The sequence below is a fragment of the Gallus gallus genome, chromosome 9, assembly GCF_016699485.2.
Source record: "Gallus gallus isolate bGalGal1 chromosome 9, bGalGal1.mat.broiler.GRCg7b, whole genome shotgun sequence".
NCBI lineage: Eukaryota > Metazoa > Chordata > Aves > Galliformes > Phasianidae > Gallus > Gallus gallus.
Genome location: NC_052540.1, coordinates 12,483,189 through 12,502,022, shown reverse-complemented (window position 1 = coordinate 12,502,022; position 18,834 = coordinate 12,483,189). Strand labels below are relative to the sequence as shown.

The window sequence follows — 18,834 nt, the reverse complement described above, 5'->3', positions numbered from 1 at the left end:
CCCTCGGTGTGCCGGGGGGACACGGGGCTGTCACCGCGTGGTCCTCACTCCCTCCTGCCCGCTTGAAATGCTTTATTCTGTCCATCTGCTGCTGCAGCAAGATGAGAACCACTGCTACCCAGGCTGTGCTCGTAGCTCGCGCGCTGACACAATCAATACATCCCCGTGCACGTGGCTTCGTTGCATCCACTTTTCCCGCAGGTGCACTGCCTTGGCAGAAGCATCACATTTCCACTTCTCTCCTCTAAGCCATGCAGACCCTCAGCCCAGCTCCAGCTGTGGGGCACCAATGTCGGGAACGTGGCCCAGCAGCAGTGAGGAGGAGGAGGTGGAGCAGGGCAGGAAGGGGGAGCTCTGCCAAGAGCCATGCACAGCACTGCGTGCAGGGAAGGCCGGGTCGCTCAGGAGAGATTGTATCTCACAGACTTTCCCACGCCACTGAAAAGCTCTCCGGGTGGGTGCACAGAGGCAGGTGATGCTCAGTAGCTGCTGGTGTGTGACACGAGTAAGGAGCAGGCTGCAGAGCACTGTGCTGCTGTCCTCACATTGTCGGCTCCAGACTGGGAAATGAAGCAGAAAGAGACAGCCATTGGGAGCATTAACGGAGCGAGGAGGGCTGCAGTGGTGTGGCACAGCAAGTGGAGAGGAAGTCTAGTGAGGAATTGAGCGGAGATACTTTCCATCCTCAGGCGGCCCTTAACCACAAGGCACCAACCTGCAGCTGTACCTGCAGCTGGGCCATGGGCAGCTGTGCTTGGGCTGCTCTCTGCTGAGCGCTGGCTGTAACCAAACCCCCAGCCCAAGCAGGCAGTGCAGAACGGAGGTGCCAAACACGGAGTGCCACATGTCACCCTGTGCCCTCGGATGTGCCACGTTTTCAGGAGGACTCCTGCTGTGCTCATGCGTGTGGCAGCACCCAGCTGCTTGCAGCCCTGAGGTTGTGGTTGTCCCGTGCACTGCTCACAGCCAGACATGGCTTTTCTAATGCTGCAAGGTGCTGCGCCAGGCCTGCCTAAGGCAGGAAATGCCCCACACACATCCAGCAGTGCCTCTGGAAGCACAGACACAGGGCGTCCCCGTACAGTGCTCTGGGGCTGTGCTCACAGAGCCCTCCTGGTGCAGGGCTGTCAGGGATGGAAGCAAACAGCAATGCTATGGCTAATGTGGCACAGGGTGCTGCGGAGACGTGCAGTTCCCGAGGAACCTGCTAGATGGCATAACGTCATGATAATAAATAATATCACTTTATTGCAATTGATCCGGACTCTATAAATGATGTTGGAAACGAGTAAGTGTACTTTTGTACCTCTTACTGCACTAAGAAGCACTGCTCCCATTCTGCAGAGCATTCATTCAAATCCTGACGAAGTACCACTCTCCGCGGCTCCAGAACGCGCACCTTTTCTGACAGAGGATGCCGTACACGGCCCGAGGAGAGCGGCCTCCCACAGCCCTCATAACGTACGTGAGCGTGTTCACATAACCTCAGCCAGAAGCTGCCAGGGAGCTGCTCGTGTTCTGCCGCCGCGCACCGACAGCGCGAAGCATTACTCATCCGTAACAGCCGGGCTTCGCTGCAGGCACCGCAGTCGGACTCACCGAACCGGAGGGAACGCGGTGTCGCAAGAGAGGGGCCGGCGGCGCCCGCTCACGCGTGGACGGGCGGCGGGGCGGGACGCGGCGGAACGGCCCCGCTCCCCCCGACTCCCGCCCCGGCTCCGGGCGGGGCCGACGCCGCCCTCTGCCCGCCTCTCGGCGGGGCCGGGCGCGGGGCTCCGCGGCGGGCGGCGCAGAGCAGCGGCGGCGGCGGGCGGGCGACGAGCAGCGCGGCGGCAGCTCCGCGGGCCGCGGGCAGCGGGCGCTCCGCCCTCGGTGCGCGGGGCCTCCCCTCTCCGCGCCCGCGGAGCGCCGGCGCCCGCCTATATCTACGGCGCGGCGGCCCGACGCCCGCAAGGATGTGAGGCGGGCGGGCAGCGCAGCCGCCGCCGCCGCCGCCGTGGCATGCGCTCCCCCGGCAGGAGCCGTCGGCGCGGCGCGTAGCCGCGGCTCCGCGGGGCGATGCTGCCCTGGAAGCGGAGCAAGGTGGAGCTGGTCGCGGGCGAGGCGCGGCGGCAGAGCAAGCCCAAGGGCTACGCGGTGAGCGTGCACTACTCGGCGCTCACCTCGCTGGCCCGCGCCTGCCCCGAGAGCGCGCTGCACCGCGTGGGCAGCATGTTCCGCTCCAAGAGGCGGAAATTCCGCGTGACCAGCGAGGACCCCACGTACACCGTGCTCTACCTGGGCAACGCCACCACCATCCAGTCCAAGGGCGAGGGCTGCACCGATCTCGCCGTTTGCAAGATCTGGAGCAAGAGCGAGGCGGGTCGCCAGGGCACCAAGATGAAACTGACCATCAGCGCGCAGGGCATCCGCATGGCCCACGCCGAGGACAAGGGGCTGCGGCGGCCCGGCCACCTCTACCTGCTGCACCGCGTCACCTACTGCGTGGCCGACCCGCGCCTGCCGCGCGTCTTCGCCTGGATCTACCGGCACGAGCTGAAGCACAAGGCGGTGATGCTGCGCTGCCACGCCGTGCTCGTCTCCAAGCCCGAGAAGGCGAAAGCCATGGCCCTGCTGCTCTACCAGACCTCGGCCACGGCGCTGGCCGAGTTCCGCCGCCTGAAGAAGCGGGACGACGCGCGGCACCAGCAGCAGCAGCTGGTGGGCGAGCAGAGCATCCCGCTGGTGCCGCTGCGCAAGCTGCTTAACGGGCAGTGCTGCTACAAGCCGCCGGTGGAGCGGAGCCGCAGCGCGCCCAAGCTGGGCTCCATCACGGAGGACCTTCTGGGCGAGGAGCAGGAGGAGCGCGCCATGCACTGCGACTGCGAGGACATCCTGGAGGCGCTGGGCGAGCCCGAGGGGGAGCTGCTGCGTGCCGGCGCGGGCCGCGGGGAGGGCCCGGAGCTCGGCCGGCTGCTGCGCGACCTGGGCGAGCTCAGCCTGGGCAACGACCTGCGCTCGCTGCGCGCCGACCTCGGCGTCCGGCGGCTGCTCTCGGGGGAGAGCACGGGCAGCGAGTCCTCCTTGGAGAGCACCGGCCCCGACGGCGCCGCCCCGCCCTGCAACGGCGCCGATCAGCCGCCCCCCGGCGACCCGGAGAGCGGATGAGCGCCGGGGGGGGGGGGGACCGCTCGGCAGCGCTCGGGTCCTTCCGGGAGCGCGCGGCTCCCCGGAGCGCACCGGCTGCAACCCGGGAACTCGCGGCCCCCTGCGCCGGCGGCGCGCGGTCCCTACCGGCAGCCCGCGGCTTCACCGGGGGGGCACCGCATCCGCTCTGCCGGCAGCGCGTGGTGCTCCCCGGGAGCTCCCGGTTCCGCTGGGGAGCGCCGGGGGCCCTCCGCCGGCAGCGCGCGGCCTCGCCGGGGAACGTCGGATCCTCTCCGCCGGCAGCGCACGGTCCCTCCGGGAGCGCGCGGCTCCTCCGGCCCCTCCCGGTCCCTCCGAGCGCGCCGTGGCCCCGCGGCGCCGCCGTGGCCCGCGGACGGGAGGTGTCTGCGGGCTGTTTACCTCCTTCCCGGCCCTTGAAGATCTGCCAAATTCCTGGAATAGCTTTCCCCGGGGAGGGAGGGAGGGAGGTGTTGCGCCTTGTTTACAGTTAGAAATCTCACATCCGAGGGGGGGGTGGGTGCCGTTTTCTACATTAAAGTCACTCCATCGTGCTGTCGTGTCCGAGAGGTTTGCACTGTTGTGAATTTCTTTTTTATGACCGTTTTTAATTTAGACCCTTTTTTGGGCCCCGGTCCTCCCCGGTCTCAGTGCTCTAGATCTTTTGCTGTGCAAAAGAAGAACTCTACTCGTGGCTGTTCACCTGTACATAATGGAAATGTATGCAAATACATTTGGTTATTTTTAAGAACACCACCATCGCGATCTCCTCTGTTTGCACATACGTGACGAAAATAAAGATGACAGTAATTTAAAAGAATTGGGGTGGCTGCGGCCCTGTGACCTTATTGGCGTGCGTTGCTGGAAGGAGCTGGGGGGGCAGAGCGACGTGTCCTGCACGGGGTGGGGATGTCACAGTGGGGAAACGCACCGGGGAAATGCTTAAGGTCAGCTGTGAGACACACGGCTGAGATCGCCTCTAACGATAGGGACGGCAACGTGAGCGAGGCCTCGTGTCTGCTGCTCCCCGTCGCTGGGTCACGGCTCTCGTGCCATTGCTATTGCTGTTAACGCCTCTGGGTCTCGCCAGGAGCGATCCCTGGGGCTGCCCACAACCGGTGCTGTCCCCACTGTGGGGTTTGCTGCCGGGCAGTGCCACGAATGGCGGTGCCGGACCTTTGCTGCCCACACCCGAGAATTTCATAACCTGCCCAGGGTAAGCAGTGCAATAGATCGATCACGGGACCGCCAGGGTATTTTTAGCTGTAAATCTGCAAGCAGCAGCTCCCAGAGCAGGAGGGATGTTCCGGTTTCATCCCCATGTGGAGGTATCAATTAAGAGATAATTAAAGTGGCGCTTGTGATGTCTACGTGTTTTCCTCGGTGCTGCAATCGGGCGAGCTGCAGGAATGTTGCCCAGGAGCCCAACCACCGGGGCCAGTGTGAGCGCCTTGTGCAAGTTGTAAATATCTCATTAAGGTGTTGCAAAACCTGCCACTGCACCGGCGAGCAGCTGCGGGAACTGCCTCGGTGAGAGGAGGGCAGTGCAGTGCGGTGGTCCGCAGGGAGGAGATCACGGGGATTGGAGGTGGAGGCAACGAGGGTGAAAGTGGCAGGGAAAGTGCTGCAGTGCTGCCTTTGGGCTTAGCTGCAGACAGCCGTGCCCCTGGGGGCCCCGTGCATCCCGCCTGGCCCAGCTCCCCCAGAGCACAGGTCGTGTCCCAGCTGCAGCAGCGCAGCCCAGGGCCCTGCGGACTGCTCTGAGCGCACCGCGATGTTTGCTTTTGCATCCTCTGTGTATGCATAAGGGCAGTGAATGGCATTAGCTCAGTCAATGCCTTTCCCCTCTCCAGAAGAGCCTCCGTGCTGGCAAAAGCGAGGAAACCTTCATGCGGCACACTGCATTGAGAGCTGAACTCTGCGAGCTGCCACAGCCAGGCCTGGAGCATTTCCCCCCGCAGCCATTAGCAGCCCCTGGGCAGCCTCATGGGAGGAAGAGGCCAGTACAGCTCATGAGCTGCAAATGCGGAGTGCAAACCCCTATGCCATATTTTCACACTGGAGCCACTGAGAAAACGCAGGCAGCTTTCTGCAGAGCTGCTGTGTGAGGTTCTTTGCGTGTGCAGTGCCCTGCCCCGAGCAGCACGCATGGGCCAGCACTGCAGCACAAATGCATGTGGGCAGAGGAAAAGGCTCGTGCGTTCTGCACAGCCAGGCTGGGGGAGCATCTCCCCTGATAAGAAGGAGGCTCAGCCCAACCCTGCAGCTGCCCGCTTTCCTCTGCTCTTAGCACACGCTTCTCCAATTCTTCCTCATTCCCAACAGTACAAAATATCATTTACAACCAGAAAAATTAGCTGATGGCTGAGCCGTGTGAGCCAGGCCATGGGGCCCATTGCCTAAATCTTGGCCACCACAAACCCACTATAGCTCAGGCCAGAATGCTGCGAGAGTGCACCCCCCCCACCCCCCAGCTCTGCTAGCAGGGGGTGATGTGTGGGACAGGAATGTGAGGGCAGTTCAATCCAAGGTGACACGTGGGGCTTGCTGTCAGTGGGATCACAGCAGGAGGAAAGGGGCTGCAGCTCAGGTCATGCCCTGCAAGGCAGGGGAGCTGCGGGGTGGGCTGAGTGTTGCTACAAGCCAGCGTGAAATCCGAGTTATGCATGCACAAAAACATGACATCCCCTCTGCTGGTGGGAGCTCTGCCCGGCAGGCGGACATGAAAACACCAGGAAAAGGGTTACATAAGGAAGGACACGGCCCCATCCTGCCCTCAGCGCAGAGCTCCCGCAGGTGCTGCAGCTGCCCAGCACCTCCAGGATCCATCCCCAGCCATGAGCTGGGCTGTGCTTTGTGACAAGGACAGGAGAAAAGCTGCAGAATGCTTTGTCTTGGACTTGGTGAGGCAAAGCCCAGCACCCTCTGCATGGGTTTGGGCACGGGGGAGTCCCACGGGGGCAGGTCGTACTGGGCAGGAGCTGGGTGAGGTCTGGGATGGGCATTGCTCCAGGAAGCCGAGGGGCAGAGGCTGACTGCTGTGAGCACCTCTCACGCTGCTGCCTTCGGCTCCATCCCATGGGCCCCGCTCACAGTAGCGGCACATTTTGGTGCCTCTTTAGGTCTATCCCCGTGTCTCAGTGTGTCCCCAGCTCAGGATGTGAGCTCTGCCCCGGGGAGCTGCCCCAAGCAAAGCGCTGTGCTGCTCCAAAGCGGGACTGCGTCAACCTGCCTCCTGCAGCCACCTCTGCAGAGGGGGACACGTTGCACGTCACGTCCACCTCCGGAAAGCCCCCATCCCAGGGGGATGGGAATCGTAGCTCTTCCCGCAGAGCTGCTGGGATGCATGAGCCAGCGGAGCGGTGACACTGATTGCAGCTGACAGTGCTTCTGGGGGCAGCGGCGGTGCCAAAGCTGCTGCTGCTGCTCAGGGATGGTGAGCGTCCACGTTGTGCAGAGCCGGGCTGCAGACACACGTGCTGAGCTCTGTGCGCTGGTCCCGGCATGGAGGCAGCTCCCTGCACAGGGCTGCAAGGGCTCCTTCGAGCAGCAAATGGTTTAAGGGAATTAGGATGGAAAGGCGATAAGAATAGTTCAGTAGCTCCTGTAGGAAGATTGCGATTTAGCTTAATTATCATCATTACGTTTTCAATCTCTCTGCTAATAATTATGAGACAATAGAGCACGATGTGAATGCAGCCGCCTGCTCTCCCTCTCACCCCGAGGACAGATGGCAGTGAGGGGGTGTGGGGCTGAGGGATGCTTTCCTCCTCTGCAGCCCCAGCTCCAATACGGGGTCCCAGGAGTGTCCCCAGGCAGGTACCATAGCCAGGAGGCAACACAAGCAAGGGGGGATGTGCTGCGTTCCCATTGTGCACGGACCCCAGAGAGCAGCCAGAGCCGTGGGAAGCCCTTCCCCAACACACCACCTGCCTTCAGCTGGTCACAGCGTGACCCTGCTGGAGGGACCTCTGTCCTCCTCACCCTGGCTCAGCATCAGTAGCACACCGTGGCCCTTCCCTGTGCCCTCCAGCACCCACATGGATCCAGCTCTGGTCCATGTAGGGCTGGGGCAGCTCTATGAGCTCAGTGGATGCTGACACTCGCTCTTCCTCATGGCACCTCTGTGTGCAGAAAGCTATTTCAGGACCCAAAACAGTGCTCCCTGATGTCAGCTCCAATTAGCTCTGTCCCATATGGGCAGAGTCCTCTGACACCTGGCTCCGGTGGGACAATGACATTAAAACATCCCGAGTGCTCACGTGGGATCCCGGGGCAAAGCATGAGCATCACCCTGGCACACCTCCCAGCTGCTCCCCCCACATCCACAACAGCGAGAGATGGAGAATTTGAGGCATTTAATCTTTGCATTGTCCTCCCCCACAATGGCATTCTTCTTCTCCAAATAACTGCGAGCTGAAGACACAACAGCACGTTGCTTCCCCCCCAAATAGCTCCAACGAAACAAATGGAGGAAGTGTGGAGGGGTTGGAGCAGAGCCTGCTGCTGGCTGCGGGACATAGAGGGGACCCCGCCGGGAACCCATAGCTCCTGCATGCACGGGTGGGAGCCGCGGCACAGGAGAGGTGCTGGGAGCTGCTCCCAGCCCCCATGGCAGCCCGGTGAGCAGCAGCCTGCACGGCGGTGCTTTCCCTCCCTGAGGAATACTGCCTGCTTAAAGCAGAGACAGGGAAATTGCTCGACGGAATCATTTGGTAATTGTTAAAAAGAAGAACTTGTTTTCTCCGTCTTGCAACCCAGAATTGCACAATGCAGCTTGCACTATCTGCGTGTTTGCAAGAAGAAGGTTTTGTGGAAATTAAACATTCAGCCTGTAAGAGGGGGAATAGCTCTGCAGCCACTACAGACTGCATGCTGCCCATAAGGGGCTGGGGCTGACGTGCAGGTGCAAGGCAACGTGGCAGCAAAGGGAGATACGTGGAGGAAGGAGGGCACTTAGGAGCTCGTTTTTGCTGCGTTGCCATAAGAACAGTTATGGCAATGCCGACTCAGAGCTGTTTAACACAAAGCCACCCTTCAGCACAGCACAGAAGGGAGCACAGGTCGTGAGGCTGGCTGTGCAACAGCCCGTGCTCAGGGTTTATCACTTGCGTTGCTGCAACCTCTCTGGACCTCACGCACGGACCTGGGACATAGAAAAAGAAGAGGAGAAAATCCCAGCAGTGCTGGAGCAAGAGGCGATGGCTACAGACACTGTTTCATTCCACTCATGAAAGGCTATTGATATTAAAAAGAAAATGGGGATTAAAAAAAAGGAACCCATAAAAACCTTCCAGCCCGGTTTTGTCCCAGTTTTAAATGGTAAAATCTGTACTTTGTTCTCAGATGTTGTTGCAAAATCGAACCACTTCCAGCCTCTCGCCTTACTTAACCACAGGCTACCTCCATGCAGAGTGCTGCTCAGAACCAAAGCCTGCGCCTGGCCCAGAAACCTGAGCCGTGTGAACCCTGCCAAAGGGCACACAAGGAGCTTTGGTGTGATGGTCCCGAGCCAGCGAACCTCCAAGGCACTGCTGGTGTGTGCTGTGCAGCGCCGTGCTGTGCTGCCGTGCCAAGGGGTGCGCTCCCAGCTGAGACACTCAGCACCACACGCACATCGCAGTGGCTGCCCCCTCTCCCCAGGCTCTGTTTTATCCGAGGCACAGAACTGCAGCATCATAGCACGGCTGGGGTGGGATGGGACATCTGCAGCCCGCTGCTGGGAACGGAGTGAGCTGCCACTTGATCTGCTGCCGCCCTTCCCAGACAGCATGTCGTGCCCGCTTGCAGCTTTCATAGCTTCATTAAGGCTAACGTATCTCATACCACAGGGGATGATATTCACACAGCAGCTCTCGCTGTCTGACATCTGCATTTAGATTACAGCATGGTGAAGCCCCCGCGCTCTGCACGCCCGGGGCCCGACGCGTTCCCTTAACCTCAGTCCCCTCTCCCTGTTTGCGGGTGGGGATCCACGGCCCCACATAGCCGTGGGCAGGGATTTGTGCTTGAGTGCCCCCATCCAGGGCAGCGCCACCTGCAGTGACCCTCCACCACCCCTTTCCTTGAGATGCCCCGGCACGGTGAGCAGCGCCGGCTGTAGGTAGGCAGCCATAGGGCTGGACTTGAAACCGGGCACGATGAGTTATTTATGAGCGGCGGGAGGGAAATGGCAATAAATAATACATCGGTGCTCTCACATTCTGCGTGCGTGTGCCTGTGGATAAATATTTCATCCAGCAGGAACGCGCGTAGACGCTTGTTGATAAACAAAAATTGGAAGATGTTCCGTTGGATGGCTTTAAATGCGACTCCAAACTTGCATCCGAAGAACAGCGTGTACCCTGCTGCAGCACAGAGATGCTAATTTCCCTCAGCAGAGGCTGCCTCAGCCGTGTCATTGCACAGCGCCTGGTGCAGCGCATACCCCAGAACCGTACGGCCCAGCTCTCCTTCCACACCGCTATTTTAGCATCGCTTTCCCAGCAGCGGCATTCAGGCAGCTCCTCTAATTATACCTTGTGCCGACTGGGCTGGGGACGCAGCTGTCAGGTTCTAAACACGCGCAGAGACCCAGAAAGCAGCACGTTGCCTTTTTCTGCGTGCCATTGAAGCTCAGTGCGCTCAGGCATGGCTGACGATGCAGAGCTCATTAGTGCCGTTTAATTAGGCAGGTGGCTCTTCCCATAGGAAGAACATGAGGTATGGAGAGGGACAACAACAAACCCATGGGCTTCGCTGAGGCTGTGCTCCAGGCTCAGGCTGGCATGCACAGCTCCTGGGCTCCCATTTCCTATGTTCTGTGGGTTTGCAGAGCACGTTGCTCTATGCTGGCTCCATGTACAGTGCTGGAGGTGGAAAGGTTGAGCGTTCCCAGTCTGACCTGTTCCCCACGTTGCAGGGCTCCTCTTCTTCCAGCCCCTTAGCAGTGCTCAGGCTCCGTTATGTGTCACGAAATAAGTTCAGAAGAAGATAGATCGCTCCCATGCCCCATCTCCTCCTTTCATACCAGTTTATCACCCCGAATAAACTGGAGCAATTGTGCAGAAAATTGCTCAACCCACAGCAAGCCCATGAGGAATTGCTGCTCTGGGTAAGCAGCAGCGGTGCCCCGACACAGCAGGCCAGGCGAGGGGCTCCCCAGTTCTGCACTGGATGGGCACAGTGCAGTGCTCTCCACTGCTCTGGGGTGAGCCTGAGGAGGGGCAAAAGCACCGTCCCTGGCAACGCAGCTCACCTCCAGGCTGGTTTCTGCAGGTGGGTGCCAACGAGAGCTCATGCCTGTGGTCATCCCCTGTGAGCACAGGGCCCACATCCCTGCCCTGCACACCTGGGTGTGAGGACAGGCAGAAGCAGGGCACAGGGACAAGCGGCTGAACTGTCCTACATAACAGCACGAGGAGAGCCTCCACCCTGCAGAGCTGTGTGCTGCCTGCAACAAGCAGAAAGGCTATAAAAATAGTGCCTATTGTGCAGTGTGCTGAGGGCGGGTTGTGTAACACGGCTCCATGCAGGTGGCAGGAGGGCTGTGGGGATGTGGGGCAGCCGGGCACCGGCCTCGTTCTGCATCTGTGCTCCTCCGGATGGCCCTGCTCTGTGCACTCCCAGCTGTGGGATGCCTTAGGGTTGCTAAACCTTTCATAAGTCAACTTTCAGACTTATTTATCCAGCAATATCACCTCACCATGAGGCAGGCGGAGGCAGCCCAGCCACAACTCTGCATACCCTGGCTTTGCTGTGCCAGTGCTGCCCCTGCTGAGCAGGCACAGCGCAGGGCCTGGCCGTGTCTCATGGGGCGAGGGCCGGGACATAACCTGCCCTGTTTCCAAAGGGAAGGAAGGCTCCAAGCAGATCCTCCTCCAGGTTTCCTTCCCCCGAGCTTTTTCTCACCCTCTGCCTCTCCCCTGAGATAACGATCAGTGATACTGTGGTTTAATTAATGTTTTTGACTTCCAGCACACGGATGGGATTTCTCCTCTGTGCTGTTGCCAGAAGCCTTCTGCTCCAGCCAGGCAGCCAGGCAACCTGGGCTGGTGGGAGCAGCTCCATAGTGTTCCTGCAGCTGCCACCCAGGCAAGGGGCCGTGTGCTGGGGGCTGTGACCCAGAGCAGCCCCACTTTACCTGGATAAGAAAAGTGGGTGCGATCCATGGGTAAATGTCCCCTGCTGGCTGTGGGCTCGGGGATCACCGGGTCCATCCCCGCCATGCAGCCCTGTTCCCGCTGCACCAAAATAACCACTCAGGCTCAGCTGTCCATCCTGCTGCCCAGGGGCACCAAAATAGCCCCGCTAGCAGCCGGCACATTGCTGCCATCCAGGGCCTTTCTGCTTTTGTCCAAGATGCTCAGACGATGTAAAATTAGATTTCCTTTAAAATGCAGCCCTACTGTTAAAAAAATGCTAATAACATGTAGCCTTGGGGCTAAAGATGGAGCCAGGCCCACTGACGCCTTCACCATCCAAAGCGGCACTCGGGAGCCAAGGAGAGCTGCTCCAGAGCCGGCTCCTGCCACAGCTCACATCCCTGCACCCAGTGCAGGTGGCTGCCTCTAATTACTGGGAGGGCTTCTTCCCAGGGTGTCTAATTAGCACCGCAGGGCAGAGATGTGCTGTGAGAGCCAAGGCAGCCTTGGCTCAGTCTGGTAGGCAGCGTGGCCGTGCCAAGGAGTGGTGCATGGGAGCTCAGTGCGTGGCACCGCAGGGCACTCCGGCCCTCACAAGATGCGGTGTCAGGGCGTCCCACTGGGACAGGCAGGAGCTGAGCCGCACCGTGCAGCACAAATCCCCTGCAGCACTCCAGGACGCGGCACCACAGGGCTCCCCAGGGAGCGTGAGGCTCTCACAGCGCCCTGAGCCGCTCAGCGGATGACTCCTTGAGGCCACCAAAGAGGTCTTAAGAGCTTACGGCAGGTAAAGGTTTAAACCTTAGTGTGGGTTAACCCACACTAAGCCCCACAAACAGGTTGAAGTGACAGCCCTGCAAAGCGGCTCCACTGCACGCCTCTCCCTGCCACGTCCCCCCGGCACCGGGTTGATTTTCTGTCTAGACGTGGTGGATTTGCAGTGCAGCTCTCCGCACCTCAGCCACGCTTCTGTGTCGTCTCAGCAGCACAGCACTAAGACGAATGGCTTTCTGTGGGCTGTTGCACGCTTAATTCCAGCTCTGCCCACCGAGAAGCCTGAAAGAAACTGCACGGAGCACAGCCGGCGCCCCAGGAGCATTTTCATAAATAAACTGGGAGGTGGCAGTGGGATCTTTAATATGCACTGTCGCAGATGCAGCCCCTTGCGAAGGGACAGCAGGATCGATCTCGTTTGCAGCAGCAGATCAATCCGTGCAGGTTTTCCCCCAGCGGTTTCTCAGTACCATTAATGACTTGTCTCTCCCGGTTGCACAGAGCTCCATTTGCAGGCGCTGGATACCACAAATTACTTCACTCGCTTTCAAGATGCTGAAGCTGCCCTTAAGCTCCGTACTGCAAGTTATTGCAAGCATCTGTCCTGCTTTCCTCTGAGGTGCCACGAGGAAAACCTTGCTGCCTGGCTCCCTCCCGAGTTCCTGCATTCCTACACTCTGTGGGATCGTGGAGCTGCCCTGTGACAGCCACAGGAGCTCAGTGCTGGGGCTCCCATGGGTTTTGTCTCTGCGTGCAGCTGTAGAGGGGGAAGGCGGCCGGGCACTTCGGTGTGGGTCAGCACAGAGCTCCCAGCATCCATGCAGCCACCTGAGGCTCCAGGTTACCAGGAGACAGCTGCCTCCTCCAGCTGAAGGCCCAGCCCTCTGAGAAACAGCCCGGACCCAAGAACCCAGCCATGGGTGAGCACGTGTGAGCGGACAGAGTGTTTCCACGTGGAAGGAGGGCTCCTCCATATGGAAAAGGAAGAACCAGAGAGACTGCAGCGCGATGCCAACATGAAAGGCAAGCTCATGCATATGGACCTGGTGTGAGAGCCTACAAACGCCCATCTGTGAACACCACTTGTGCTGAAGGATTCCCACGTGTGCTTCACAGCTTCTTTACACACAAAACCCAGTCCTGGACAGCAAACGGAGCCCTTTATCATCGTGCTGCATTTTCCACGAATTTCAAACCCTATAAAAAGCGATTGATTATGAAGCTATTTAGATAATAACCGTGCAATTATATCACGAGAGAGAGGAAAAGAGCGAGAGAATTTATGAAAAGCCAGGCTTACTCAGCTTTTAACACAGCACAAGCTTTCACTCGGGCATTTCTGAAACGAGGATTTTAAATTGAGCTCGATGATAGCTCGAAATAATAAGCTCCATACTGTCTACAAGGCTTTTATTCTATTAACTCCTGCATCGCGAACAGGATGATAAACTCACTCGGTGCTGGCCATAAGCACCCATAAGGCCTCAGATGCAGCCCCGCACAGCCCCTCGCCACAGCTCCCTGCAGCATCCCGCAGGCTGTGGAGGCACAGAGCCGTGTGACCACAGCTGGCCGATCCCTCAACAGCCCGACTCTGCAAGCATTCTAAATTCCTTAGGCTGAATACATAACTGGGAAGCGCAATGGCAGCAGCACCTCTGCAACGGCACAGGAAAATTCAAGTCCCCGTTCCCCTGCCCCTTCCCCCGCCTGCTGTTTTTCCATGGCCTGGTGACCCTTTGGACACCTCCCAAGTTCCTTCCTGCGGTGGTCTCTGAAATTCATTTAAACCAGGAAATTACCCTGCCTGTTCTTCTCCACCGTCCAGGCTGACAAATGACAGCAGGACGGGATGTCAGCCACCACTTAACTCTTCAGCACCGGGGTGAGACCCTTCTCCACGACACCCGGCCTCCGGGTCCACATGAGAACCACGGGGACACAGCAGCGAGCACTCAACGGGACCAAAGTACCAAGGGGTGGTGCCAAGGAGCTGGGCTGCAGCCAGGCCAGGTTGAGCCTGAATGGCCACACAGAGGTGGCTGCCAGAACAAGAGTTGGGAAAGATGATTAATCGAGGCTGGGAAACAAAGCCGGCTTGATTTCTTTTGAAATGGAGAGCAGCTCCTCAGACAGCAGCAAGCATGAGCCTGCACAGCCTGCAGTGGGGAGGAAGATATGAGCTCGCCTGGCCCCAGTCCAAGCAGCACAAGGGAGATGCACTGAGAAGCTCTGAGCCCTACAGCACCAGGGTGGGCTTTGCTGGGCAGGGCCAGAGGCTGCACAGCTGTCCTGGGCTGAGCATTCCTTGCTTTGCACTGTGAGTCGGTGGCAGGCAGGGTGGCACTGTCGCAGCCACGTCCTGCAGCAGGGCTGGGCAGGGACCCACGCCTCCAGCAGAACCGGGGAGATGGGAGTGATTCACAGCTGCTGGCAGGAGCTGGGCAGGGGGACAAGAAGAGCTGCTGGTTATTTCACAGCCTACATCTCACTGGCCCTGTAAATCAGACGAGGGAGACGTAGCAGGCTGATCACTGTGGGATTAAATGCTTTTTTATTTTTTGCTGGTGTTATGCCAACACCACCGAGCCTTGCTTCATCTCCCTCTCATTTCCAGGGGCTTTAAATAAAAGCTTCTCTCCTGTGCCGTTTGTGATGTGGGTAAACAAAGCACCGGCTCCCGACCACACGGCTGGGGAAGGAGCACCTCGAGGCAGCAACTGAGTGGGGATGGGACAGCTGAGTGCCACCAGCAGAGCTCTGGTCCCCAAGACCATGGTGGTCTCTGACAGCCCGCTGCTGGCTGTGGCAGGTGGCCCATGCACAAAACACACCAGCCAAGGGAAGGACGGCTTTAGCTAGAAACAAGTCTCCCCTGTTATACAGCCTGCAACATTTCAAGTGTTATCTGTACAGAAAATGTTCTATTTCCAGGGAAATGGATCACTTATGTGACAGCTGTAAAACCCCATTAATGAGAAGATAAGAGCTCTGTAGCTGCTACAAAATCCACTTGCTTTTTTATTTTGTGCCTTTAGCATAGCTTACTATTCAATTTACATTGAAGAACATTTGTCCAGCGTGGCAAAGTCAAGTCATGGGCAGACACCCCGGCCCCAAGCAGGTAGGAAACAGCTGGGGCAGGAGGGCTGCTGACAGCACCCAGCACCTCCCATCAGGGCTGCATTTCGGATGCTCAGACACACGTGCAGTTTGTGTGCAAGTCAGTTGCACAGAACTGCAGTGCAGCGCCTCCATTTATTTGATTTGTATCGCCTGAAGGAAAAGGCTTTTGCTGTCTTCATGCACTCTAAGCATTTGGCTTCAAAATAAAAGCTCTGGGGACCTGTCATCACATGTGTTCTTTCCCATAAAGGAAGGGCAAGATGCAGCCTTTTCAAGCTGAATTGCAGAAAAGTGCTCGAGCTCTGTGCTGCTGCTCTGCGTTGCTCAGAGACGACCTTGCAAAGGTTGCTTTTTAAAGCAGCTGTCTCCTCTTCCCACAGTTTTACATTAGAGCTGCCATGTCCTGACTTCCTTGCTTTACCTGGAGGACTTTGATGGCCTTTGGAGGAGTCAGAAAAGGAACAGCATCGCTCAGGCTCTTCCACCCTGAAGGAACGCTCTCAGGACTTGATCCAACACAGCCAACAGAGTGACCTCTTCCACCACCACCATCACGAGTGCTCATGGGTATAACACTCATGTGTAGCAGCCCGGTGCACATCTGTGCGATGGAAACAGGTCCTGTCTGCTGGGCTCTGGGCAATTCCCTGAGTGTCCAGTGAGCTTGGGCAGGACTTCCTCTTCCCCACACATGCAGAGGGTTGTGGCAGGTCTGTGATGTGTGTAACATTATGGTCAGCCCTCCTCCTCTGGCCTCAGGACTGCATGCACAGCTCAGTGCTGCTGGGAAAGAACACCAGCTCCCCAGTGTCTCCCAGTGCAGGTACTGGTTTCTATCTCGGGTATCTCAGTTCTGTGCAGTGTGCTTCCTGCAGCGTTTGCCCCAGGCACCCATCCAGGAGCAGCGGGTGGGATGCTGCTGCCTGTGGGGACCACAGCACTGCTGCTGCAGCAACCCCTGCAGCAGCACAGCCTCAGCCAGCCAGACAGCTCCTTCCTCACTATTAGAGGTATCCCAGCCATTTACTGTACAACATAACAGAAAGATTCAAAAGCCATTTCCAGTTCTGCACCACTCCCAAGCGCTGTTTCTCTCCAAAAGCTTCAGCTTGCTCCGACAGCACTGCTCATGCTGTACCAGATCTCTCACCCTCTTTCCTCTCTCTCTCTCCACCTCCCCTCCATCCTCCTCCTCCTGTTTTTTCCATTTCTGTTTGGAGGAGCAGCAGAGATGAAGCACAGCCCTCCCCGGCTGTTCCTGCAGGCTCTGAATTGCCCAAACCGGTCAATGTGGTTCAGCCCCTGCACCTCTTTTGCACACTGCTGACAGTCTGCAGAAACCATGACGACTTTACTCTTCTCCTGGTACAGTGAGAGCAATGGGACAAAGGTGCTTGGTGCACTCCTAAAGAAAGTGTCAAGAGAAGCTTTGCAGCTGGAGGATGCAGAAAGTCTGACCTGAGCTATACGCTGCCCAGTGGCTGATGCTGCCTGCAGCAATCACCCGCCAGCTCTCTGCCAGCTTCTTCCTCCACCTCTAAGGAAAACACGAGCCTCAAAGGCACCCACGGGTCCTGCAGGGAACTCTGGCATTCAGGACACACACACAGAGGTGGCCTGCAGCAATCACAGCTCAGCCAGCAGCGGGGCCATGGGGCTGCTGACCCAGGAGCCCTTGCTTTCTCCAGCAGCTCCCTGCCCTACTTCTCTTTCATAAATGCGTAATTGTGACACAGCATTACATAATTCATCATGTTACATCGACACCGGGGCCGTGCTCATGCAGTTTATTCCATGGAGCACTGGAACTGACACAGAAGGGACAAACTGTACCACAGGAGGCTTTCTCATTCAGGGCCAGATTCCCAGAGGCCCTACGCCACAGGGGCTGTGACCCTCACACAGCCCCATCTGACAGGGCAAGAATACCCAGGTGCCACCAATTCCTCCCCACAGCCAGACAGCCAAGTCTAAATGCTCCTGTTCACTGGAACGGGCTGCCCAAGGAGGCTGTGGATGCCCCATCTCTGGATGCATTCAAGGCCAGGCTGGACATGGCTCTGGGCAGCCTGGTCTGGCGGTTGGTGACCCTGCACATAGCAGGGGGCCTGAAACTAAATGGTCACTGTGGTCCTTTTCAACCCAGGCCATTCCATTATTCTAAATCTACAAGATGGTGTCCCAACACATCGTACTCTGCCACCCAGAGAGGTTTGTGAACCAGCTGTCTTTCCTGGGTTTATTTTTTGGAAGGTCTGAAGCCCTGCCGAACAAGTTGGGCCGATCCCTTGTAATCCATTTTCCTCCAGGTTTTTAATGGCACCTGACATTCTGAGGAAAAACACTGCATGCAAACAGACGCTCGCACCAAATTTGAAGCACGGGAAAGAAAAGATGCTATTTGGATTAAAGATGCTATTTGGTTGTTACGAGCTGCTCCAAGGGATCAGTTCCTGGTATTGCACAATTTAGTTCTTCAACCAATAACTAAACACCTAGAAAAGTCTTTCCTGGTATGACAAGCAGATGACAGAGTTAACAGTGCTATAAACAGCAAAGAGCACGTGTGGCTCATGTCAACCACCTGAGTCACCCAGGGGGTGGCCATGGCGCCAGGAGCACCTTAAAGCACCATGAGGGCAGGGTCAGGCTGAGAGCACGGTGATGCAGAGGATGAGAGGTTTGGTACAGGGAAGTAGCAACTGAAGACATGATAAAGGGCCGCCACTCATAGAAACCCCTTAGCCCTCAAAACCAGGCTGTCCTGCAGCACGATGGCAAGAGCACCACTAAATCACAGTCCTGTTCCAGACAGCAATGAGAAGTAGAGGCTGGAAAGGACTTCTGTAGGGCTTTGGTCCAACCTCCTGCTCTCTGCAGGGCTATCACAAACACTGGAACAAGTCACTTGAGTTGTGGAGGTGCTTAAGCATGTGGACCCCCACAGACACCTCTTTGGTTACGTGTTCCAACACTGCACCAGCCCCTGGCACAGAAGGGTGAGGGAGGGGGGATGTCCAAAAGGAAAGCTGCCTTGCTGATACAGCAAGCCTTCAAAAGCAAAGGGAAAATGTTGCGGGCACAGACGGAGAGCACAGACACACAGGGCAGGGTTACAAGCCTTTCAACAAAATGCTTTGCAGGTTTTCCCAAAATGAAATGGATCGAAGGTCAAGCAGCTTACCAACAACTAGCGGTCCTATTGCCACTGCAGGTCTTTATCATCCCCCTAGAAAAAGGAAGATGGAATGATAAGCTATAAGTACTTGAGAACTAGCATGGCCCAGCCTCAGAGTCTGCAATGGAAGTCTCAGATCTCCCTTCCTTACTTTAGGAAGGCAGAAAGCTCCTATCTCCACTCCCAGCACTGCCGCCCTGCCCCAGAGCTTCCCTCCTGCTCCTCAAATGCCCCAGAGGTTTCTGGCCCCCTAAGCCCAAATTACTGATGCCTCTCCCAATGAGCCAGCTCTGAAATACTGATGGAGACAGGCATTACTGTAGCACCCCACCCTGCCACATACCTGGGCAAAGCCAGAAGCAGGGCACGGCCACCAAGTACTGGGCAATACAATAAACCAAAAACCTTTTACTTCCTCACAGGCAAAACAGCACTGTTGACTGCTGGAAGTACTTAAATAGCCTGGCCAGCACCAGCTGGGTGAATCAC

The 18,834-nt window shown here is 57.7% G+C and overlaps 1 protein-coding gene and 1 long non-coding RNA gene across 2 annotated transcripts; one reads left to right on the top strand and one right to left on the bottom strand.

The window, feature by feature from the left end:
• The first annotated feature begins 1,951 nt into the window (after positions 1 to 1,951).
• On the top strand, positions 1,952 to 3,964 carry FAM43A (family with sequence similarity 43 member A). The gene has a single exon (XM_426700.7). It carries the CDS (start codon positions 2,059 to 2,061, stop codon positions 3,145 to 3,147), a length of 1,089 nt encoding a protein of 362 aa, XP_426700.2. The 5' UTR covers positions 1,952 to 2,058; the 3' UTR covers positions 3,148 to 3,964.
• Positions 3,965 to 15,033: 11,069 nt separating this feature from the next.
• On the bottom strand, positions 15,034 to 18,834 carry LOC107054105. Its single transcript, XR_003076778.3, has 2 exons — positions 18,689 to 18,834; positions 15,034 to 18,396 (listed from the first exon to the last, which is right to left on the bottom strand). It is a non-coding gene; the product is annotated as an uncharacterized LOC107054105 (long non-coding RNA).